Source organism: Meles meles, chromosome X (genome assembly GCF_922984935.1).
Source record: "Meles meles chromosome X, mMelMel3.1 paternal haplotype, whole genome shotgun sequence".
In the NCBI taxonomy this organism is placed as follows: Eukaryota; Metazoa; Chordata; class Mammalia; order Carnivora; family Mustelidae; genus Meles; species Meles meles.
The window spans coordinates 42,652,927-42,676,785 of record NC_060087.1 but is presented as its reverse complement, the minus strand read 5'-3'; the positions used below and the strand labels follow the sequence as shown (position 1 = coordinate 42,676,785).

At 42.8% G+C, this 23,859-nt stretch overlaps 2 protein-coding genes across 21 annotated transcripts in view; one reads left to right on the top strand and one right to left on the bottom strand.

The window, feature by feature from the left end:
• The window catches only part of ZNF182 (zinc finger protein 182), a 47,714-nt gene that overhangs the window by 8,902 nt on the left and 14,953 nt on the right, over nucleotides 1–23,859 (top strand). For 5 of the 20 annotated variants that reach the window (XM_045995693.1, XM_045995692.1, XM_045995703.1 and 2 more), the window contains 4 exons: nucleotides 1,437–1,621; nucleotides 2,013–2,174; nucleotides 8,167–8,352; nucleotides 9,244–9,302. In XM_045995693.1, the coding sequence (XP_045851649.1) occupies nucleotides 9,288–9,302 (15 nt within the window). In that variant the 5' untranslated portion in view covers nucleotides 1,437–1,621; nucleotides 2,013–2,174; nucleotides 8,167–8,352; nucleotides 9,244–9,287. Of the gene's footprint in view, nucleotides 1–1,436; nucleotides 1,622–2,012; nucleotides 2,175–7,777; nucleotides 7,924–8,015; nucleotides 8,353–8,457; nucleotides 9,020–9,243; nucleotides 9,303–23,859 lie in introns of those variants that run through there. The other 15 variants (XM_045995695.1, XM_045995696.1, XM_045995684.1 and 12 more) reach the window with 11 other exon arrangements.
• Nucleotides 524–6,719, bottom strand: LOC123935172 (sperm acrosome-associated protein 5-like). Its single transcript, XM_045995704.1, has 4 exons — nucleotides 2,891–6,719; nucleotides 2,341–2,499; nucleotides 792–870; nucleotides 524–688 (listed from the first exon to the last, which is right to left on the bottom strand). The coding sequence occupies exons 1-4, from the start codon at nucleotides 3,141–3,143 to the stop codon at nucleotides 586–588; spliced, it is 594 nt and encodes a 197-aa protein (XP_045851660.1). The 5' UTR covers nucleotides 3,144–6,719; the 3' UTR covers nucleotides 524–585.

Genomic DNA, 23,859 nt, shown 5'->3' with positions numbered 1-23,859 from the left:
GGAGGATGTGGAAGAATGTGAGCACTTTCCCACTGAGTTTCCTGTGTAAGCTGAAACCAATCTTTTCCATGGAGAGACTGTATCTACCATAATTAAAGACTCTGTAGTGACTGCTTTTTAAGGAAAGCAAATTTTTATAGCTCCTTATCCCACCCTTCCATCTCCAGACCGATAACTGCCTTGTGACACTGTAGGTGCTTTCCAAACATTTCATTCATTTAATTCTCCCAACAATCCCATGAAGTAGGTGCTACCATTATCACCCTCATCTTGTAATGAGGAAGCAGAGGCGCAGAGAAGTTAAATGCCTTGCCCGATGCAACGTAGCTCCTAAGTGGTAGAGATGGTATTTGAACCCAGGAGAAGCTATGCTTTTACCTTCACCCCAAGCAATATGGTGTCCCTGATGAGAGCTTTGAATATATGTGGGCAGTGATTAAATGGGGGGTACCTCCAAGCTTTGGGAAAATGAAGAGAGTTAGGCATCAGAGGACGCTTGTCTAGTTTATAGATACCATTCTTTATTAAAACCACAGAAGAAAGAAAAGAAAGCAAAAAAAAAATCTCTTCTTCTGGGAAACCGAGTCACGAATTATTAATCTTCTTTGCGTCAGGTTTCACATGCATATTGCATCCCTTGAGCCATTCAGATAAATCATGGCCAGAACAGTGCCGGATCCATGAATCCCTGGGAAATGAAGGGAGAGGAGGAGGGTAAAGCGGACAGGCTGATAGGGTGGCAGTAGCATTATCCCAGCTGCCCCGGATCCAAGCCACCCCTATGAACTTACCAAGCAGCCATACCATTCTGTGAGGACACCACCTGCCTGGCACACAAGATATCATCTAGAATATGGCGGTTGAGCAGGTCTAGGTGGGAAGGGGAGAGAGGGACATAGTGATCTGGTGCACTGGGGACAGGGTGACAGTGTATGGTGGGCCCAGGGGTTCTGGATTCCTTGGAGCCTGAATAACTTCAACCACTACATCGACTGATTCTAGACGACCTTGATTCACTTGTTAGCTGGTTATGAGTGACCTCAACTTCCGTGTTGGCTGGTTCTATAGAACCTTAACTCACATTGAGAGATCCTGGATGATCTTGACTGTCATCCTGCCTGGTTATTTGAATATCCTCAGCCATCATACTGCCTGGTCCTCAAACTCTGTGTTGGCCAGTTCTGGATGACCTCAACTCTAATTTTGTGTGATTATGGATGATCTCAACTGCAACGGCAGCTGGTCTGACATCATCTTAACCCCCATATTAGCTGGTAGGGAAGCTACTCAGCTGCAAGGCTGGTCAGTCTTGGTGACTTCAAACACTATGTTGTCAGGTCTTGGATAACCTCAGCTGCCATTTTGGTTACAAATGGCCTCAGTCTCCATTTTGGCTAGTTCCATTCAACCTCAGTCATCATGGTGCTTGGTTCCAGGTGATCCCAGCTGCTCAACCAGGGTGACCTTCACTGCCATTCTGACTGGTTAATGATCTCCACTACCATGCTGACGAGTCCTGGACCACCTCAGTTGACATTTTGACTTGTTATAAATAATTCCACCCTCCATGTTGACCATTCCAGGACTGCAACTTCCAACATTCCACTACCTCAGCTTCCAGGTTAGCTCAAAGTGAACAACCTTAGCCTTTATTTTAGTTAATCTTGAGAAACCTTACTATTCATGTTACCCTGTCTTCAACAGCTTCAACCTCTGTGGTGGCTAGTTCTGGACAACCTCAACCTTCAAGCTGGCTAATCCTGGGTAACCTCTTCTGTTTCTGTAGCAGGACTTGGACAACCTCAACCTCTATTTGGCCTGGCCCCTAATGACCTCAGTCCCCATTTTGGTCTGTCTTGGACAACCCAAGTACCATTTTGGCCAGCCCCGAACAACGACCACTATCACATTTTGTCCTCAATGCCACCATACTCTTGTCTGGAAAGCGCTTTTCTTTGTGCACAGATATTCCTTATTTCTGTTTACAGCCAGATGTGCATTTCTTCCCTCAGGGCCTGAACAACCTCAACCCCAAATCAGGACAACCTCCCCCTTCCATTCCACATGGAGCTAAGTTTCCTGTTTTCTGAGTCCCTGAAACCTTCGGCCGCCATTCTCGGGGAGGTATAGGACTTCTGAGTGCTCCTGACCTCGACAAAATCTCCACGTAGTTGGTAAGGATACAGGAGGTGGTGTCTCTGACAGCCCAGGCAACTGTATTCCTTTCCCTATAATTTTTCTGCTTTTGTTACTAGAGAGTGTGGCTCAGGCAACCTTGCCCTCTGTGTGTTGGGCAGTGGGGCCGGGCAAGGCTTCAGAGTGTCCCCAGTGCTGCCTCACCTCGACACTCTATGTGACAGAGGTTCTGTGTGCGCGTAAGGCCGTTGTCACACCACCAGGCAGAGTTTAGCTGGAAAATGCCGTATTCGCTGCTGCCATCAGGATTGTGGTCCACGAAGGAGGTGTCAAAGCCACTCTCATAGTGTGCCATGCACAGCCCTGGGGCAGGGAGGGGGTCGATAGGAGGTAAGCATGAGTCCTAGGACTGGCTGGTGGTAGGAGAAGGGGAGGGTACGGGGATGGTTGTCATCTCGGTTGTGGGGGGGGGTGATCTTGGTTTGCTGGTGGTGTAGACGTTGATGATTCTGGTGAGATACGAGGGATGGCAAGGGGTGTTGCCCCGTGATGACTCAGGGTAGTGACGGTGTTGACGGCAGAGGTGAGGGTGGTGGTTGTGAAGGCAGTGTTGGTAAGGACATTAGAGCAAGTCAGGGGGTGGCCGAGAGGATCATACCCTGGCCTAGGGAGGTGATAAATGAGAAGGGGGCCTGGGTCTGAGTGTGGTGGGTAGCTCGGGGTGTGGGTGGGACTTGGGGCACTGGAGTCTCACAGTCTCCAACGCTGTAGCCCCTGAAGCCATTGAGGCCCGCCTTCTCCAGCTTCACTGCCAGTTCACAGCGTTCATAGATCTTCGCATCCACAGTGGCGACCATCAGTGTGGCCAGAGTCACCACCCCAGTGACCCAGGTCTGCATGGTAACACCCGTAGGCCCTCCTAGCCAACTCTTTGCTCCAGACTCAGACGCTGCCCTGTTCAGAACTAGGGGCATTCTGGAACTCCGGAGCCTGTGAGCAAACACCATGTAGTAGATTCTGGAACACAGAAGCCAGAGGGCTGGACACCCTCACTGTCTTTCCCAGTGCCATCTCTGTTAGACACAAGGGAAAAAAAGATACTGATGTGTACATAAAGGTGGGAGGGGGCAAAACCAGGGAGAAACCCTGAGATGTCAGAAAGAGATGCAGGAAGAAAGGAGCTGGAGACACAGAGACAGGACTCAGGCCCTGGGCCTCATGCTCAGCCCACATTCCCGCACTTTCCTTAACATGGTGCCACTCCACTGTTGTTAATCTTGCTTTACCACTTGGTTCCCTCCATTTCCACTCACTCTGCTCCTCATCGCTTCCATTCCCCTCCCCTCACTCTGCTCAGCAGTCAGGTCGGTTCACCACACTGCCTCCTACCACCTCGGTTTCTCATGCTCTGCACAATATGGCCACCATGCCCTCGCCTTCTGCCCCTTGTTACTTCCATTTACCCATTCTTGGCATCTCATTCACTTCACTTACTACGCCCTAATTTCCTGGGATCTGGCCACGTTTGCCCCATTCGATCACACTGTGCCCTCCACTACATATTATACACGACACGTGACAGAGATGTGCCCTCTACTGCTGTTCTGCCTCCATTCTTGTTCCAGCTTTCATTCCAACCCCCCTCCCCCGCACCGTTCACTTACACTGCCTCTTGTCCACTACCCTTCCTTCACGCCGGGCCTCCTAGGGCCACAGTTCCTTAACCCTCTCCTCACATGGCCCCAGTTCTCTCACGTCCTATTCCTTCCCCTCTGCTCACTCTCAGACTCTCATTTTCCACGTTTCCCTCTGCTCCTTGACACCACACGAAGCTACTCCCATTCACGCTCATGTATGCCACCTTCAGCTTGGTTCCCGGACTCTGGGCCTCACTCTCTCCTTCATTCACTCTCTTGCTGCCCCTTCTTCCCTTTTGTTCTCTCCAACACCGCTCCCACATTTACCCCCATTCCCTGACACTAGCTCAGGTTACCCGCAGATTCTCCTTCTATTCTCGCTCAGCCCCATTCCTCACTTCCTCTTCATTGACTCCATTAACTCTGCCTCTTGTTCTTTGAAATGATCTCACTCATAGAAATTTCCAGTGTAACCCCTGTTCCTGCTGGAACCACTCCTCTGGAACCATTCTGCACCTGATCGCGTGTCTCGTTTTCATTCTGCCCCGTAGTACCTTCATCCAATCACACTCTGCCCTGAATTCACCACTTTTTGCTAACACTGGTCCCCATGTTTCCCCAATTTATTCACTTGGGGCCATGTGACCTGTGACCTTTGTCTTGCCCTTTGGCTCACAGTCCCCACAGTGACTTGCCTTCTTCTCTTTGCTTCTATTCCCTCTCACTCTGCCCAGCATTAGCTCCATTCATGCACATGCGGCATCTCCTTCACCTGGCTGATGGATGCTGGGATCCCTGGACATTCCTGGAGCCCCGCAACACCTTGTCTAGTCCCAATCTGCTCCTCATTCACTCTAGCCACTCCCCTTCTCCCTCAGAGTGTCGCCGCTGGAACTCAACCTGATTCACACATTCACGTTCTGCCATGTATACGGCTTCAGTCCCTCTTCTTCTGTCCCTTGTGCTCCCCATTCTTCCTTCTATGCCCCACATTCCCTCCATTCCCTCCCACGTTCCCCCTAAATTCACCTCTCTCACCCTTAACATACCCCATAAACCATCATTTATTCACACTCTGGTCCTCAGTGCTCAAAACAGTTTGTACTCTTCTGCTTTATCAACTCCATACACATTCACCGTGTGAATTGCTCCATTCACTCAGTCTGCTCCTACTTTCACTTTTGGTCACTTTAGCCCATGCCTCAATTTCCCATCACTTACTCAGTCTCATCCATAATCTCGATTAATTCAAAATCGAATGCACAGGCATTCCCTCATGTGGCTCCACACTACCCACTTTCATTCCACTCTACTCTTGCACCTCCCTCCCCTCACCCTCTGTCTCTCCTTGCCACCATTCACTCCCAATCTGCCCTTCATTTGCTATTATTCACCCCTGCCCCCAGCCAGTCCCATATGTCTCCCATTGAGTGACACTCACATTGGCCAAGACAGAACAGTCTGACAGGATTCATATACCAGTGATGGCATGTACTACCAATACCAGTGGCTTCAAAAGAATGGAAGGGGGTTCCTCCCCTGGAAGCAGGTAGTTCAGGGCTAGCATGCCAGCTTCAAGGTCACCAGAGAACTGGCTCGTGAGCTTTTGCTCTGACAAACTCACCCACTACCTTATGGTCCCAAGTCACTGTTTGTAATTGGCGACGCTTCTATAGTTTTGATGCAATGTATCTTATATTGTAAAGTAAGCTCTACACCCAATGTGGGGCTTGAACTCATGACCCTAAGATCAAGAGTCACATGCTCTACCAACTGAGCCAGCCACATACCCCTTGATGAAATGTATCTTAAGAGCAATCGTGGTGACGACTCACTGGTGAGGTGGGGGAACTGTGGGTGGGAGTGTCACACAGTACAAACTCTGTGGTGGGACCAGCTGCTGTCAGCTTCCCACACCCCTTCAGCTAGCTACCTGCTGCTTAGACCACTGTGTGAGGAGGTTGCTCCTGCAGGGACTGATGGCAGAGGATGCCCAGCACAGAGTGAGAGTCCAGCTCCTTAGCACAGAAAATTGGCCTCACATAGGTTGTCAATGTGCCTTGTAAACCCTGGGACAGTTCTTGAGGGGTGTATCACTGGCTCAGGGACATTTCTAGAGCTGGCAATCTCTGTACCCCAATACCCACCAATCCTAAAGGATTCTTTCTATACATAGGTGTGTGTGTGTGTGTGTACAAGGTGGTGGGGGGATGATGTTTGTAAGATGGAAGAGGCCAGGCTGGGATGGGCCCTACAGTCTGGCCCTTCCTATTTCCCACCTTCTAAGGCATTCAGAGAGAACTGACATATTTTGTACCCAAGAAGTGCTGATCCTTCGGGGAGCAAGAGATAGGAACTAGTCTTCTGTTTTCTCTCTTTGCTTTGGTTGCCAAGAAGCTCCAACTAGATTTCTGGTAAAAAAAAAAATTCCTTGTCTAGTTTTAATGGTTCTAGGATGAGGACCTGCAGATACTTTCTGGAAGTTCTGTGGGATAATGAAGAAACAAAAGAATATCATTGGGTAGAAGTTAAGGATCCAACCTTGCAAAACTGTGTGACCGTGCGCACGTTGCTTAGTTTCTCTGGGACTCAGTTTCCTCCTCTGACAAGTAGAGACCATGGGACTGTTCACAGATAGTGGGGACTGAGTGAGGCAGGTCATACCATGTGCTTCACATGGTGTGTGGCACACAGGAGATACTGAGCTAGGTCTGAGGCCCCATTATCACTTGCTGGGCCTGTTGGCAGAAGCCACAGTTTTTCCTGCTTTCGCCCTTGCCCTCTGTTGTCTGTTCTTCAAAGCAGCCTGCAGGTTATCTTTGAATTTTTTCCTTTTGATTAACAAAAGCTTAATACATATAAATGCCTAATTTTATTTAAATAAAAATACTAAAACATGTAGCACTTGCTGTGTGCCAAGCATTGTTCTAAATCTTTACAATTATCAGTTCATTTGTCATTGTCCCCATTTTACAGATGAGGAAACAGCACGGAGAAGAGTTCTGCCCTAGTTACAAAGCTGGTGAATGGGGGTTTGAAACCAGGCTGTCTCCATCATGTTTGTTTGGTTCTGTCTTCTTCCTTGCTATGTTCCCAATGTCTGGAATACTGTCTGTCATACAGGAGAAGCTCATGTTCTAGTGGTGCACGACTCGCAATAAACAAGAAATTGAGCTTGCTTCTGATGGGTCTTTAAAAAAATCTTACCCCTCTCACGGCTCCCCATTCTGTCTAGAATGAAGCATGAGCTCTGTTCCTGGCAGATGAGGCCCTACGGCATCTGCGCCCCCCCCCACACCTCCTACGCTCCCAATACACTGCCAGTTTCCATTTCTCTCAACATGCCAAATTGGGTCCCACTTCCCAGCCAGGAGGCTCTTTTCTTTGGCTATTTGTGTGGCCGGCTCCTTTTGGTCAGCAAAATTGTCACCTCCGACGAAGGGATTTCGTTCCTGCCCATCCAGAGAAAAGAACCCGTCAGCTGCTGCTTAACACACTGCCTTCACCGCGGGGTGTGTGCGTCCTAGGTCGCAATTTATGTATCCTTCAGCTTGTTTGTATGCCGTCCTTCAAAACTCCTGGCTTTAGCCACTGGATGGAGCCAGTGTGACCTTTCCCAACCTCCCGGCCTTTGTGTACGCTGGGCGATTCTGCCACGCGTCCCGTCTTCCTATTCAATTACACCTGTAAACCCGACGCTGCCCTTCGGGTTCAAGACACCAAATTCCCGCCTGCCAGAATTTTCCTCAGTTGGGCAGTTCCCCTCCCCATCATAAGGAAAATGTTTTTCGAAGCCTCGAGCGTGACGGTCCCTGTAGAACCAAGTAGACACCTGCTCCACACCATAGCCCTCGAGGTGTAGAGCCCCGGTGGGCGCGGCCATCTCAAAGCAGGGACCGCGCGGGCGCGGCCATCTTCCCTCCGCGCAGGCGCTGCGGACCCGCCGCGTTCGCGTGGGGCTGGCGGGAGGGGGCCCGGTGTTGACTATTGGCGGACGCGGGCTGAAAGCCCCCACTGAGCGTGCGCACGCCCAACCGCTGCAACCCTGTAGGTTGCGGAGCCTGAGTTGGTCCCGAAGCGGAAGTGCTTCTTGGGGCCAGTTCTTGCACTGGTCTCCTCTGCAGTGAGCAGAAAATCTATTGTCGAGAGGGTGAGAGAGAGAAAGAGAAAGAGAGGGATTGAGAGGGCGAGTGCTAGAGGTGATGGGCGGAGTGATGGGGAGTTCGGGGGGGAACGAAAGAAGGGGGATTTGGGGGGGTCATTGATGGTGGGACTTGTGGGGTGAGTGATGGGAGACCGAATGACGATCTCTGGGCACGATGGTGGACAAAGTTATGAGACTAGTCAGGGTTGAGTGGGGCTTGTTAAACGTTGACTTTTACACATTTTCCAGCACAGTGCCCTGCGTTAAGGGTTCATACGCACTCCTCAGGCCCCTCCTTAGGCGCCCCCCGCCTCTCCCCGTGCCTCTCTCCCCTTGCCCGCGCCCCAGGTAGGGGCCTGATGTGAATGCTTCAGCCGAAGTGAATCTGCACCTGAAGGCTTCCTTCTGGCTCCTGGGCAAGCCGGCCCCAGTGAGGTGAGGAGAAGGAAGAGGCACCTGAGAAGACTCATCTCCCAAGCTGAGAGCTTGGGGCTTGGGAAGGGGGTGGGCGAGGCTTGGTGCTGCGGGGTCTAGGGGGAGATCATCAGGCTTAAAACGTCAGGAGGCTGATAGTTTTCCAAAAGTTCAGTTTTCTTGGCATTTAACAAATACTAGCACATTTGAATTAAAGATTAATTAAAAATAGTGGGAAAGAAAATCAAAAGGAACTCATTTTATCCCCCTACGTCTATACGTCCATTCTTAGACAGTTTTAGTGTTTTAACGCTCTGGGTTTTTAAACGTTTCGCATATAGTTTGAGGTGGGTTCCTGCGGTTTTATAACCTACCTTTTTTTTTTTTCATTTAGAAGTTGACTGTGATTCAGCTTAATTTATTCTGTGACATGTTAAAAACTTTCATTTAGGTATGTGTACAAAAAAGTACACAGATGCTAAAGCATACAGTTCCATACAGCTTTTTTAAATAGCTATGTAGCATTTCACCCCTTGTATCTCCTTATTAATCTTCTTATTTTGAGTCATACAGGATTAACTTTGGCATTCATAAAGTCGACGCTGAGATGAAGGTACTTACAGAGGAATTGTGATGCATTAGAGTACATTATTTCATTAAGGAAAATGCCTGGAAATACTGTTTCTGGGTCAGTACACAAGTGTATACAGAAAAAAAACCTTTTGTGTTAGATGCTCCCGTTTGGAAAAGAATCAAGAATACACAGGTGGTTGTTAAAAACCACACGGTTGTCCAGACTTCCACAGAGTGGCCTCATGCCCAGCTTACGGGAGGGAATTCTTGGGCAGATAATTCTAGGCAGATAGTCCTGATGGGTTCTCTCATACTCTGTATACTTCTCCATTCTTCCAGCTCAGCCCTCGCACATCTCTGCCTTTTCCCAAGAAGAACAGGAAATGGCCAAACCCCAGGTAAGTATGTGGTCTGTTCCTTTTTTTTTTTTTTTACCATGGATGTAATGAGCTTGGAGGAATTCCTGATATAAAATAGGAAATTATTTGTAAATAAGCATTAGGATCAGGAAAAACGAGAGACAGCAGCAAGGCCAAGTTAAGAGTGTAGACACGTGGAGGACTTAGGGTGTGACTGGTACTAACATTGACTTACAGATGTCTCTTTGAGCCTCTGGCTGCCAGAGGGAAACTTAATTAGGAAACTGGCTCACCTTGCTCATCAGGAGAGAGCACACCAAGTCCTCAGGGAAGTGGAGGTTTCCTGTAATTGCCTTCCATGGCATTTCTTTTCAGAGTCTTCCTGTGGATGGCGGAATTGTCTTTAAGCACAGCCTGGTGATAAATGCAGTCCCTGGTTTCCTGCCAATATTTCTTACAGCACTCCTCAGTGAGCTGGCGACATAACGTCAAGGTGTAATTTGGGAACGAATTGTCTTAGGGGACTGGCTTTTCTTGAAATCATTTTCCTGAAGTAAGTTTATCAGTCAGACTTTGGATTCTCATTTGGCCAAGAGACAGAGTCTTGCAGATGTGCTTATAACCAACCATCTTTTTTCTTTCAGTAAAAAAAAAAAAATTAAATTAGTGCACAGGAATATTGAATTTGTTGTCACTGTCTAGTACAATAAATATGAACCCATTTGGCGTTGTTAATGTCAGTGCTGAGGCGAAGGTATGTCATGAATACAGATAGGTGTAACTAATCTATGGGACAGAGAATAGTTTCATCAGGCAAAAAAATGCCTTATGCTACTCCTTTATGGTTCTCTCCTTCTCCACTTGTAACCTCAGACAACCACAGATCTGTTCTGCATCACTACAGTTTTTATCTTTTCCAGGATGTCATATAAAAGGAATCATATGTATGTAACCTTTTTTTAAAAAAAATTAAATGTTCATTGGAGATATCGATTGATGTGCAATTATAAAAATACAGAGACATCCCATGTATCCTTTACCTGTTTCCCCCAATAGTACATCTTACAAAGCTATAGTAGAATGTCATGACCAGGATGTTGACTTTGCTGTGGTTAAGACAAGCCCGGGCACCGCAGGGACCTCTTATATTGCCCTTTTATAACCAAATCCATCCCTTTTCTCTAATCCTCCCATTCTTAGCCTCCTAGGAACTACCACTCTCCATTTCTCGAATTTTGTTGTTTCAAGAATGAGATAAAAATCAAATCCTGGGGCGCCTGGGTGGCTCAGTGGGTTAAAGCCTCTGCCTTCAGCTCGGGTCATGCTCCCAGGGTCCTGGGAGCCCCATGTCGGGCTCTCTGCTCAGCAGGGAGCCTGCTTCCTCCTCTCTCTGTGCCTGCCTCTCTGCCTACTTGTGATCTCTGTCAAATAAATAAATAAAATCTTAAAAAAAAATCAAATCCTACAGTATGTGACCTTTTGGCACTGAGGATATTTTTACTCAGCATAATTCCCTGGAGATTCAGACAAGCTGTGTGTGTCAGGTCTTTTTATTGCTGGGTGGTATTCCATGATATTGATGTACCACAGCTTGTCTGTCCCTTCTTCTGTTGAAAGACATTGGAATTATTTCCAGTTTTTGACAGTTACGAGTAACACTACTTTAAACCTTCATACACGGGTTTTTGTGTGAACATCGGTTTTCATTTCTCTAGACTAAATATTGGATTGCTGGGTCACATGATAGGTGTATGTTTAACTTTTTAAGACTCTGCCAGATTGTTTTCCAGAATGGTTTAATCATTTTTCATTTCCACCAGCAATGTATAAGAATTCCAGTTGCTACGTTTTTGTCGGCACTTGGTATTGTCAGTATTTTTAATTTTAGTCATTCTGGCGTTATAGTTGGTATCTCATCATGGCTTTAATTTTGGTTTCACTAATGGCCAATTATGTTCAAGGTCTTTAGATACGGTTATTTACTTTTTGTATATCCTCTTTGATGAAGTGTTCAATCTGCTCTTCGGCCCATTTAAAATTAGATTGTTTTCTCACTACTGAGCTTTAAGAATTCTTTATGTATTCTGTGTGCAAGTCCTTTGCTGGATACATAGTTTGTGTGGTTTGTCTTTTTATTCTCTAAACCAGTGTGTTCACAGAGCAAGAATTTTTAATTTTGAAAATGTCCAGTGTATGAATTATTTCCTTTATGGATGGTGATTTTGGCGTCATGGTTAAGAACTCTTTGCTGGATCCTTATGTCATGAAGATTTTTTTCGATTCTGTAAGTTTCATAGTTTTAGCTTTGACATTTAGACCTGTGATCTCTTTTGCATTGATTTTTATATAAGGGGTGAGAAGTAGGTTGAGGGTTATTATTTTGCATATGGAATTCCATTTGTTCCAACCCCATTTGTCCAAAGGATCATTTTTCTCTTTTGAATTGCTTTTGCAGGTTCACCATAAATCAGCCATATTTGTGGATCTATTTCTGGACTCTACTCTGTTCTATTGATCTATGTATCTAACCCTCTGCCAGCCCCACACTTTTTTTTACACTTTTATTTAAATTCCAGTTAGTTAGCATATAGCTGTTTCCATAATTTGGCTATCATAGATAATGCTGCTATAAACACTTTGAATTAGTATTTTTGTATTCTTTGGGTAAGTACCTAGCAGTGTGATTGCTGGGTTGTAGGATAGCTCTATTTTTAACTTTTTGAGGAACCTCCATACTGTTTCCAGTGTGGCTGCACCAGTTTGCATCCCCACCAACAGTATAAGAGGGTTCCCCTTTCTCCACATCTTCCACAACATCTGTTGTTTCTTATGTTGTTGATTTTACCCATTCAGACAGGTGTGATGTGATAACTCATTGTAGTTTGGATTTGCATTTCGCTGATGATCAGTGATGTAGAGCATCTTCTCATGTGTCTGTTAGCCATCTGGATGTCTTCTTTGGAGAAATGTCTATTCATGTCTTCTGCCCATCTTTAACTTTTTTTAAAGATTTATTTTCATGCTTTACAGGTGTTTTATTTCCTAACACTGATGTCACTGCAAACTTCTTTTCCATTTTAAGTAAAACATTCAAATTGTTGATAGGTTTTGCTGGTGGCACGGGGTTTGTAGTGACCCCTGCACATTGTTTAAAAATTGGATTGTACTGCACTGGGACACTCAGGTCCATTTCAGGAATCTTTTCTTAAATTACTTACTTCAGTTAGTCACTGGTATTCTGAGGAAAAAATTTGGAAAGTTTTGTTTGTATTTTATTGTAGTTTATAATAAATCAAATTATTCTTTATTAGTTTCTGAGGTAGAATTTAGTGATTCATGGGTTGCATACAACACCCAGTGCTCATTCCATCAAGTGCCCTCCTTCATGCCCATCACCCAGTTGCCCCGTCCCCTACCCGCCTCCCCTCCAGCAACCCTCAAGTTTGTTTCCTAGAGTTTAGTGCCTCTTATGGTTTGCCTCCCTCTCAATTTTCATCTCGTTTTATTTTTCCTTCCCTTCCCCTATGTTCATCTGTTTCATTTCTTAAATTCCAAATATGAGTGAAGTCATATGGTATCTGTCTTTCTCTGACTGACTTATTTTGCTTAGAATAATATGTTCCATCCACGTCTTTGCAAATGGCAAGATTTTATTCTTTTTGATGGCTGAGTAATATTTCACTATATATGTGTGTGTGTGTGTGTGTGTGTGTGTGTGTGTGTGTGTGTGTGTGTATGTGGATATATATAATATCTGTTCATGTCTTCTGCCCATTTTTTTTTATTTGAGAGAGAGAGAGAGCATGCACAGTGGGGAGGGGGAGAGGGAGAGAATCCCACTCAGTCTCTGTGCTGAGCTTGGAGTCCGACGTGGGGCTTGATCTCACGACCCTGGAATCACAACCTGAGCCAAAACCAAGAGTCAGACTATTGACAAACTGTGCCATTCAGGCATCCCTTCCATCCATTTTTAAATTGCATTATTTGTTTTTGGGGTGTTGAGTTTTATAAGTTCCTTAGATGTTTTGGATACTAACCCTTTTTGAGATATGTCATTTGCAAATATCGTCTCCTGTTCTGTAGGTTGCTTTTTTAGTTTTGTTGGTTGTTTCCTTCACTGTGTAGAAGACTTTTGATTTAGTCCCAATAGTTTACTTTTGCTTTTGTCTTCCTTGTTTCAGAAGACAGATCTAGAAAGAAGATGCTTCTACCCATGGCAAGAAGTTAGTGCTGGTGTTCTCTTCCACAGTTTTTATGGTTTCATATCTCACATTTAGGTCTTTCATCCACTTTTAATTTCTTTTTCTGTGTGGTGTAAGTAAGTGATCCAGTTTCTTTTTTTTTTTTGAATGTTGCTGTCCTGTTTTCCCAATACCATTTGTTGAAGAGACATTCTTTTTCCCACTGGGTATTCTTCCTGCTTTGTCCAGGATTAACTGACCGATAGTTGTGGATCCATTTTGGGGGTTTCTTGTCTGTTCTGTTGACCTATGTGTCTATTTTTGTGCCAGTATCGTGCTGTTTTGATTAATACAGCTTTGTAATATAACTTGCAGTCTGGAATTGTGATGCCTCCAGCTTTGCTTTTCTTTTTCAGGATTGCTTTGGCTATATGGGGTCTTTTGTGGCTCCACAGACATTTTTGGGTTGTTTGTTCTAGCTCTGTCAAACATGCTGGTGGTATTTTGATAGAGATTGCTTTAAATGTCCAGATTGAGCTTCGAGTAGTATAGACATTTTAATAATATTTGCTTTTCCAATCCATGAGCACAGAATGTCTTTGCATTTCTTTTTTTTTAATATTTTATTTAAATTATTTTGAGAGACAGAGAGAGGTGGGGAGAGAATAGGGGGGAGAGGGAGAGAGAGAATCTCGAGCAGACTCCATGCTGAGCGTGAAGGCCGATGGGGGGCTTGATCTTACCACCATTGATATCATGACCTGAGCTGAAATCAAGAGTCCAATGTCTAGCTGACTGAGCCACCCAGGTACCCATCTTTCCATTTCTTTGTGTCATCCTCAATTTCTTTTTTTTTTTTTAAGATTTTATTTATTTATTTGACAGAGAGAGATCACAAGTAGACAGAGAGGCAGACAGAGAGAGTGAGAGGGAAGCAGGCTCCCCGCCAAGCAGAGAGCCCGATGTGGAACTCGATCCCAGGACCCCGAGATCATGACCTGAGCCGAAGGCAGCGGCCTAAACCACTGAGCCACCCAGGCGCCCCCTCAATTTCTTTTATCAGTGTTTTAGTTTTCAGAGTACAGGTCTTTTATCTCCTTAGCTAGGTTTGTTCCTAGGTATTTTACTGATTTGGGTGCCATTGTAAATGGGATTGGTTTTCTTTTTAAAAAAAAATTGTTTGAGAGAGAGAGAGAATGCAGGAGAGCAGAAGCATGCTGCCCATGGAGCAGCAAGCCCGATGCGGGGCTCAATCCCAGCACCCTGGCATCGTGAGCTGAGCCGAAGGCAGATGCTTAACTGACTGAGCCACCCAGGTGCCCCTGGGATTGATTCCTTAATTTTTCTTTCTGCTGCTTCATTATCGGTAAATAGAGACGCAGCAGATTTCTGTACATTGCTTTTGTATCCTGTGACTTTACTGAATTTGTGTATCAGTTCTAGCAGTTTTTTGGTGGAATTTTAGGTTTTCTATGTATGGTGCCATGTCATCTGCAAGTAGTGAGATTTTTAGTTTTTCCTTGCCTATTTGGATACTTTTTATATCCTTTTGTTCTCTGATTGCAATGACTAGGACTTCCAGTACTCAGGTAAATAAAAGTGGTGAGACTGGATATCCCTTCTTGTTCCTGACTGTAGAAGAGAAGCTCTCAGTTTTTCCTCATTGAGTATGATGCTAGCTGTGGGTTTTTCCTATATGGCCTTTATTATGTTGAAGTATGTTTCCTCTAAATCTACCTTGTTGAGAGTTTTTATCATGAGTGGATGTTGTACTTTGTTAGATGCTTTTTCTGCATCTATTGCAATGATCATATGGTTCTTATCCTTTCTTTTATTAATGTGATGTATCACATTGATTGATTTGTGAATTTCGAACCACCCTTGCATCCCAGGAATAAATCGCACTTGATTGTGGTGAATGATTTTGTTAATGTATTGTTGGATTTGGTTTGCCAATATTTTATTGAGAATTTTTGCATCCATGTTCATGAGGGATATTGGCCTATGGTTCTCTTTTTTAGTAGTTTTTTTTTTTTATCTGGTTTTGCTATCAGGGTAATGCTGCCTTTATAGAATGAATGTGGAGGTTTTCCTTCTTTTTCTATTTTTGGCAATAGTTTGAGAAGAATAGGTATTAACTCTTTAAATATTTGGTAGAATTTGCCTGTGAAGCCATCTTGCCCTGGACTTCTTAGTATATGTGCTACTGAAGTGAGCACTCTGGACTTTTGTTCTTTGGGAGTTTTTGGATTACTGGTTCAATTTCCTTGCTGGTTATGGGTCTGTTCAGGTTTTCTATTTCTTTGTGTTTCAGTTTTGGTAGCTTTTATATGTTTGTAGGAATTTATCCATTTCTTCTAGGTTGTCCCAATTTGTTGGCATATAGTTTTTCATAATATTCTCTTATATTTCTGTGGTGTTGGTTGTGATCTCTCCTCTTTGATTTGTGATTTTATCTATTTGGGTCCTTTCTCTTTTATTTTTGATAAGTCTGGCTAGAGGTTTATCAATTTTATTAATTTTTAAAAAGATTTTATTTAAGAGAGAGAGAGCAAGCAAGCATGAGCAGGGGGAGGGGCAGTCGGAGAGGGAGAAGCAGAAGGCAGACGTTTACCCCACTAAGCCCCCGCCAGGCGCCCATCCCTAAATTTTATTAATTTTTTCGAAAAACCAGCTCATGGTTTCATTGATTTGTTCTGTTTTTTAAAATTTCAGTATCATTTATTTCTCCTCTAATCTTTATTCTTTCCTTCTTTCTGCTGGCTTTGGGCTTCATTTGTTGTTTTTTACCTAGTTCCTTTAGTTGTAATGTTAGATTGTTAGTTGAGATTTTTTTCTTGCTTCTTGAGGTAGGCCTGTATTGGTATATACTTCCTTCTTAGGTCTGCTTTTGCTGTGTCCCAAGGTTTTGGACCATCATGTTTTAATTTTCACTTGTTTCCATGTATTTTTTAATTTCTTCTTTGATTTCCTGGTTCACCCATTCACTGTTTGGTAGCATATTGTTTAACCTCCACGTGTTTGAGGTCCTTCCAGATTTTTTCTTGTAGTTGACTTCAAGTTTCATAACGCTGTGGTCAGAGAAGGTGCATGGTGTGACTTTAGTCTTTTTGTATTTGTTAAGACCTGTTTTTGTGACCTAATCTGTGATTTATTCTGGAGAATGTCCTGTGTTTACTTGAAAAGAATGTATTTCACTGTTTTAGGATAGAATGTTCTGAATCTATCTGTAAGTCCATCTGGTCCACTGTGTCATTCAAAGCTGTTGTTTCCTTGTTTATTTTCTGTCCCTTGATGTAAGTGGTGGGGTGTTACTATCTTCTACCATTTTGTATTGTTATCAGTTAGTTTTTTTATGTTTTTTATTAATTGTTTTATATATTTGGGGACTCCCAGGTTGGGTGCATAAATACTTTCAATTTTTATATCTTCTTGTTGGATTGTCCCTTTTATTTTAATACAGCGCACTTCTTTGTCTCTTGTTGCAGTCTGTTTGAAAGTCTGGTTTGTCCAATATATGTAGTTACTCTGGCTTTCTTTTGACATCCATTTGCATGATAATTGTTTCTCTGTCCCTTCACTTTCAATCTGTGGATGTCTTGAAGTGTAATATGATTCTCTTGGGTGGAGTGCCTGGTTAGCTCAGACAGCGGCCATGTGACTTTTGATGTCAGGGTTGTGAGTTTGAGCCCCACGCTGGGTGTAGAGATTACTTAAAAAAATAAAAAATAAAATAAAATGAATCTCTTATAGGCGACATATAGAAGGGTCTTGTTTGTTTGTTTTTTTTTTAATCCATTCTGACACCCTGTGTCTTTGGATTGGCACATTTAGTCCATTTACAGTCAGAGCAATTATTGATAGATATGCATTTATTGCCATTTTATTTCTTGTCTTGTTATTTCTGGAGATTTTCTCTGTTCCTTTCTTGCCTTTGTCACTTTTGGTCTTTCCTTTCCAGAGTCCCCTTTAATACTTCTTGTAGGGCTGGTTTGGTGGTCATGGACTCCCTGAGATTTTGTTTGTCTGGGACACTTGTTATCTCTCATTCTATTCCAAATGCTAGCCTTGCTTCATAGAGTACTCTTGGCTGCAGAGTTTTCCAGTCAGCACTTGGAGTAGATCGTGCCACTCCCTGCTGACTTGCCAAGTTTGTTTTGATAAATCTGCAGCTAGCCTTATGGACCTTAACCTTGTACATTAAGGACTAACTTTTTTAAAGATTTTATTTTATTAATTTGACCGGGAGAGACAGTGGGAGAGGGAACACAAGCAGGGAGAGTGGGAGAGGGAGAAGCAGGCTTCCCGCAGAGCAGGGAGCCTGACACGGGGCTTGATCCCAGGACCCTGGGATCAGGACCCGAGCCAAAGGCAGACATTTAATGACTGAGCCACCCAAGTGCTCCAAGGACTAATTTTTTTTTAAGATTTTATTTTTTAAGTCATCTCTATACCCAGCGTGGGGCTCAAACCCACAATCCTGAGATAAGGACTCACATGCTCTACTGAATGAGCCAGTTGGGTGCCATTAAGGACTTCTTTTATTTTACTGCTTTTTAGATTTTTTCTTTATCAGCATATTTCACAGACTTAATTACAATATGTCTTTGTGTTGGCCTGCTTTTGTTGATTTTGATGGGAGTTCTCTGTGCTTTGTGGCTCTAGATGTATGTTTCCATCCCCAGATTAGGGAAGTTTTTAGCTATTATTTTCTGCCCCCCCCCTTTCTCTCCTTCTTCTGGGACTCCTATAATACAAATGTAATGTTTGATGGAGTCATTGAGTTTCCTAAGTTTATTCTCGTGTTGCATAATTTCTCTCTCTCTTCATCTTCATTACATACTTTCCATTACTTTGTGTTTTAGGTCACTAATTCATTCCTTTTCTTCTTTTAGCCTGCTGTTTGTTACATCAGTCATGTTTCTAATCTTTATTGTCCTTTTCATCTTTGGTCAATTCTTTTTTTTTTTTTTTTTTAAGTTGACGCCCCAATGTGGGGCTTGAATTAATGACTCTGAGATCAAGACATGAGCTGAGAGTCAAACCAAAGGCAGACGCTTAACCTTCGGAGCCACCCAGGCACCCCTGATTGATTCTATTTTAATTTTTTTTCTCTTTGGCAAGCGTCTCACTGATGTCTTCTATTCTTCTATCAAGCCCAGTGTGTATCCTTATGATGACTGCTTTAAATTCTCCATGAGGCATGTGACTTACATCTGTTTCGGTTAGATCTCTGACTGTGGCCTTGTTCTTTCATTTAGGATAGTTTCCTCTGTCTTCACATTTTATCTAAGTCTCTGCCCTTTTCTCTGTGTTAGAGAAGCCGTTTGTGTCTCCTGCTTCTGAAAGTAATGAAGGGGCCATGTAATGCCCACAGACACAGAGTGTCTCCTGTGTTTGCTCAGCTGTCGTGTGCTGGCCGCTCTTAAAAAATAAAATCACCTGCAGAGGCTCGTCTTGCCTGCTGTGGGCAGTGCTTGGTCCCCGGCCTGAATGTGACAAATTTGAACTAGATGTGCTGTGGTCTGCTTGTTAAATGAGACCTGTCACCAACCTCACTGGAACTGAGGCCCTGAAGAGAGGACTCCCTGGTCAGGTGATGTGGTGTGAACAGGGGTTTCTGCTGGTCTACGGGGGGAAGGGCCCGCCATGCTGGGACTGAGCAGGGCTGTTCCACTTGCGTGCAGGGGCGTGAGGCTTTGTGTGAGCAAGTTAGGTAGCCAGTGTCATGTGTGCTGCTTCCCACAGATGGCTCCGTGTATGCTGAGGTTTGAGGAATGGAAGTGGCGCTGGCCAACTTCTTTGTTCCTGGGGGAGATGTCTCCATGAGGGCTGTCTCTCAGGCGTGCACTCCAAGAAGAGTGAATAATCTCCCCACTACGTTCCCCGGGCCCCGAGCTTGTTCTTAGATATGTGTATGAAAGTGGTCCGGTTTCATTCTTCTGCACGCAGCTGCCCACTTTTCCTAGCACCCATGTCTTTAAGACACTGGCTTTTCTCCATTGTTATATTGTTGCCTCCTTTGTTTTAGATAAATTGACCACAGAAGCATGGGTTTATTTCTGGGTTCTCTGTTTTGTTCCATTGAGCTATGTGTTTGTTTTTGTCCGAGTACCATACTGTTTTGATTACTGTAGCTTTGGAGTATAGTTGAAAATCAAGGAGCATGATATCTAGCTTTGTTCTTTCTCAAGATTGCTTTGTCTATTGGAGATGTTTTGTCGTTCCATATAAATTTTGGTATTATTTGTTACAGTTCTGTGAAAAAATTCCTGTGGTATTTTGATAGGGATTGTGTTAAATCTGTAGATTGCTTTAACCACAGCATTTACACAATATTATCCATTGGTGTCATCTTCGGTTTCTTACATCAGTGGTTCATGGTTTTCAGAATAAATGTCTTTCATGTCCTTGGTTAAATTTATTCCCAGGTATTTTAGATTTTTTTTGATGTACTTGTAAATCTGATTTTTAAAAAAATCTCTTTCTGATAGTTTTGGTGTTAGTGTATAGATACACAACAGATTTCTGTGTATTAATTTTGTGTCCTGCAACTTTACTGAATTTATTCCAATAGTTTTTTGGTGGAGTCTTTAAGGTTTTTTTTAATATAATATTATGTCATCTGCAAATAGTGACAGTTTTCCTTCTTCCCATTTAGATGCCTTTTTTCTTTCTTTTTTTTCTGCATAATTACTATGGGTAGGACTTCAAGTACTGTGTTGAATAAAAGTGGTGAGTGTACATCCTTATGTTGTTTCTGATCTTAGAGGAAAGGCTTTCTTTCACCTTTTCACTCTTGAGTATGATACTAGGTGTGAGTTTGTCATATATGGCCTTTATTGTATTGACATACCTTCTCTGTATACCCACTTTGTTGAGAGTTTTTATCATCAATGAATGTTAAATTTTGTCAGTGCTTTTGGTGTATCTCATTGATTGATTTGTGGATGTTAAACCATTAATTCCAAGTGGAATTAATTACTTGGTCATGGGATGTGAACCTTTTAATGTTTTATTGAATTCGGTTTGCTAATATTTAGTTGAGGACTTTTGCATCTAGGTTTATCAGGGATATTGGCCTGTAATTTTCTTTGTAGTGTCTTGGTTTTGGGATCAGGGTATGCTGGCTTTGTATAATGAGTTTGGAAGTGTTCCTTCTTCTTTAAGAATTGGAGTAATTTGAGGAAGCCAACTTGACCTGGACTTTTGTTCTTTGGGAGTTTTTTGGTTACGATTCAGTTTCATTCTTAGTAATTGGTCTTCAGATTTTCTGGTTCTTCATGATTCAGTCTTGGAAGATTATATGTTTCTAGGAGTTTATCCATTTTTTTCTAGGTTGTCTAATTTGTTGATGTATAGTTGTTGATAGTATTCTCTTACAATTTTTGTATTTCTTTTTTTTTAAATATTTATTTATTTGACAGACAAAGATCACAAATAGGCAGAGAGGCAGACAGAGGGTGGCGGGGGGGAAGCAGGCTCCCTGCCAAACAGGGAGCCCGATGCGGGGCTCGATCCCAGGATCCTGGGATCATGACCTGAGCTGAAGGTAGAGGTTTTAACCACTGAGCCACCCAGGTGCCCCCAATCCTTTGTATTTCTATGGTATTGGTTGTAATTTCTCCCTTATTTGTTTCTGATTTTATTTATTTGGGCTCTTTTTTTTCTTGAGTCTGGCTAAAAGTTTGTTGATTTTGTTTATCTTTTCAAAGAACCAGCTCTTTTTCATTGATGTTTTTTATTGTGCTTTTAGTCTCTATTTCATTTATTTCCATTCTAATCTTTATTCTTTCCCTTTTTCTACTAACTTTGGGCTTTGTTCTTCTTTCTTTATTTCCTTGAGTGTTAAGACAGATTGTTTATTTGATGTTTTTCTTGTTTCCTGGAGGTAGGCCTTTATTGCTATGAACGTCTCTCTCAGAATTGCTTTTGCTCTGTCCCGAAGATTTTGGAACATTGTGTTTCCATTTCATTTGTGTCATGTTGTCTCTCTTTTTTAAAAGATTTTTATTTACTTGTTTTAGAGAGAGAGAGCGCGCGTGTGAGCACATGAGCAAGTGGGGGGAGAGGCAGGGAGAGAGGGAGAGAATCCCAAACATTCCCCACTGAGCTCAGAGCCTGACTTGAGGCCTAGTCACGAGACCCTGAAATCATGACCTGAGCTGAAACCAAGAGTTGGACACTTAACTGAATGAGCCACCCAGGCACTCCCATGTTACTTTTTGATTTCTTTTCAATTTCTTGATTGGTTGTTTAATAGCATATTGTCAGACTGGTTTTGTGATCTAACATGTGGTCCATCCTGGAGAATGTTCTCTGTGCATTCAAGAATGTGTATTCTCCTGTTTTTAGATGGGGTGTTCTGTATATATCTATTAGATTCATCTAGTCTAATATATTGTGTAAGGCCAGTGTTTTCTCACTGATTTTCTGTGTGGATAATCTATCCATTCATGTAAGTGAGGTGTTGTAGCCCTTAACTATTACCGTATTGCTGTCTATTTCTGTTTATTTTTGTTAATATTTGTTACATGTATTTAGACACTCCTATGTTCAGTGCATAGATGTTTACAAATTCCATATCCTCTTGTTGGATCAACCCCTTTATCATTGAGTAGTACTCCTCTTTGTCTTTCGTTATGTTCTTTGTTTTAAAGTCCAATTTGTCTGATACAAGTATTGCTACCCCCAGGTCTCTTTTCATTTCCATTAAATGAAATATCCTTTTTCATCCCTTTACTTTCAGTCTGTGCATGTCTTTAGGTTTGAAGTGAGTCTTTTGTAGGCAGCATATAAAAGGGTTTTTTTCCCTTTACTTTCAGTCTGTGCATGTCTTTAGGTTTGAAGTGAGTCTTTTGTAGGCAGCATATAAAAGGGTTTTTTTCCCCAATCACCTACCCTATGTCTTTTGATTGGAACATTTAGTCCATTTACATTTAATTATTGATAGGTATGTACTTACTGTCATTTTGTTAATTGTTTTCTGGCTGTTTTGTAGTTCTTCTTTGTTTCTTCTTCTCTTTCTTCATTTGTGGTTTATTTTCTTCAGTGTTATGTTTAGATTCCTATCTATGTATTTACTGAAATTTTTTTCTTCATGGGTACTGTTAGGTTCACATATAACATGTATGTAACAGTCATTTTTAAGTAGACGGTTGTTTAATTTTGAACACATTCAAAAGCAAAGCTTTATATTTTTACTCTTTCCCCCAAATTTTTGATTTTTGATGATACATTTTGTATCTTTTTATTTCATGTATCCCTTAATTATTTTTTAATTTTATTTTTAAGTAATCTCTGCACACACCGTGGGGCTTGAATTCACAACCCCAAGATGAAGAATCAAATATTCTACTGACTGAGCCAGCCAGGTGCCCCTAATTATTTTACTGTCAGTTAATTTTACTATTTCTGTTTTTTGCCCTTCATACTTGGCTTTATAAGTGGTTGATCCGCTGTCTTTAATTTTTACTTACCTTTTCAAGTGGGAGTTTTACTTTTGTATGTTTATTTTGTCATTATTATTTTTAAAGATTTATTTATTGGTGGGGGGAGAGAACAAGAGAGGAGGGGCAGAGAGAGAGCGCCATCACACACACTCCCTGCTCAGAGTAGAGCCAGACATGGGGCTTGATCCCAGGACCCCAAGATCACGACCTGAGCTGAAATCAAGAGTTGGATGCCTAACCAAATGAGCCACCCAGGTGCCCCCCTTTAAATATTAATTAGTGCCTTTTCTTCATAGCTTAGAGAAATCCCTGTAACATTTCTTATAAGGCCAGTTTAGTGGTGATGAGCTCTGTTTTTAAGATTTTGCTTATCTGAAAAACTCTTAATTTGTCCTTCAATTCTGAATGATAACCTTGCTGGGTAGAGAATTCCTGGCTGGCATTTTTTTCCCTTTCCACACTTTGAATATGTCATCCCACTCCCTTCTGGTCTAAATGTTTCTGCTGAAAAATCTGACAGACTTCTGGCATTTCCTTTGTAATACTTGGCTTTTCTCTTTCTGCTTTTAAGATTTTCTCTGTATCCTTATCTTTAACTATTTTTTAAAAAGATTTTATTTATTTGACAGAGATCACAAGTAGGCAGAGAGGAAGGCAGAGACGGGGGGGAAGCAGGCTCCCCACCGAGCAGAGAGCCCGATGCAGGGTTCCATCCCAGGACCCTGAGATCATGACCTGAGCCGAAGGCAGAGGCTTAACCCACTGAACCACCCAGGCGCCCCAACTTTAACCATTATAATTATAATGTGTCTTGGAGTGTTTTCCCTTTGGGTTCATCTGATTTTGAACTCCTGAAACAGATGTCTGTATCCTTCCCCAGGTTAGGGAGGTTTTCAGCCATTTCATCAAATAATTTTCTTTTTTTTTTTTTTAAGATTTTATTTATTTATTTGACAGAGATCA

Bases quoted from the DNA above. Each gene is read 5' to 3' on its own strand.
- LOC123935172 (XM_045995704.1), bottom strand. From the start codon at position 3,143: ATGGTGTTTGCTCACAGGCTCCGGAGTTCCAGAATGCCCCTAGTTCTG. The intron at 2,500-2,890 runs GTGAGACTCCAG...TCCCTGCCCCAG, and splicing joins GGGCTACAGCGTTGGAGACT to GGCTGTGCATGGCACACTAT. The intron at 871-2,340 runs GTGAGGCAGCAC...CTTCCCACCTAG, and splicing joins CTGTCACATAGAGTGTCGAG to ACCTGCTCAACCGCCATATT.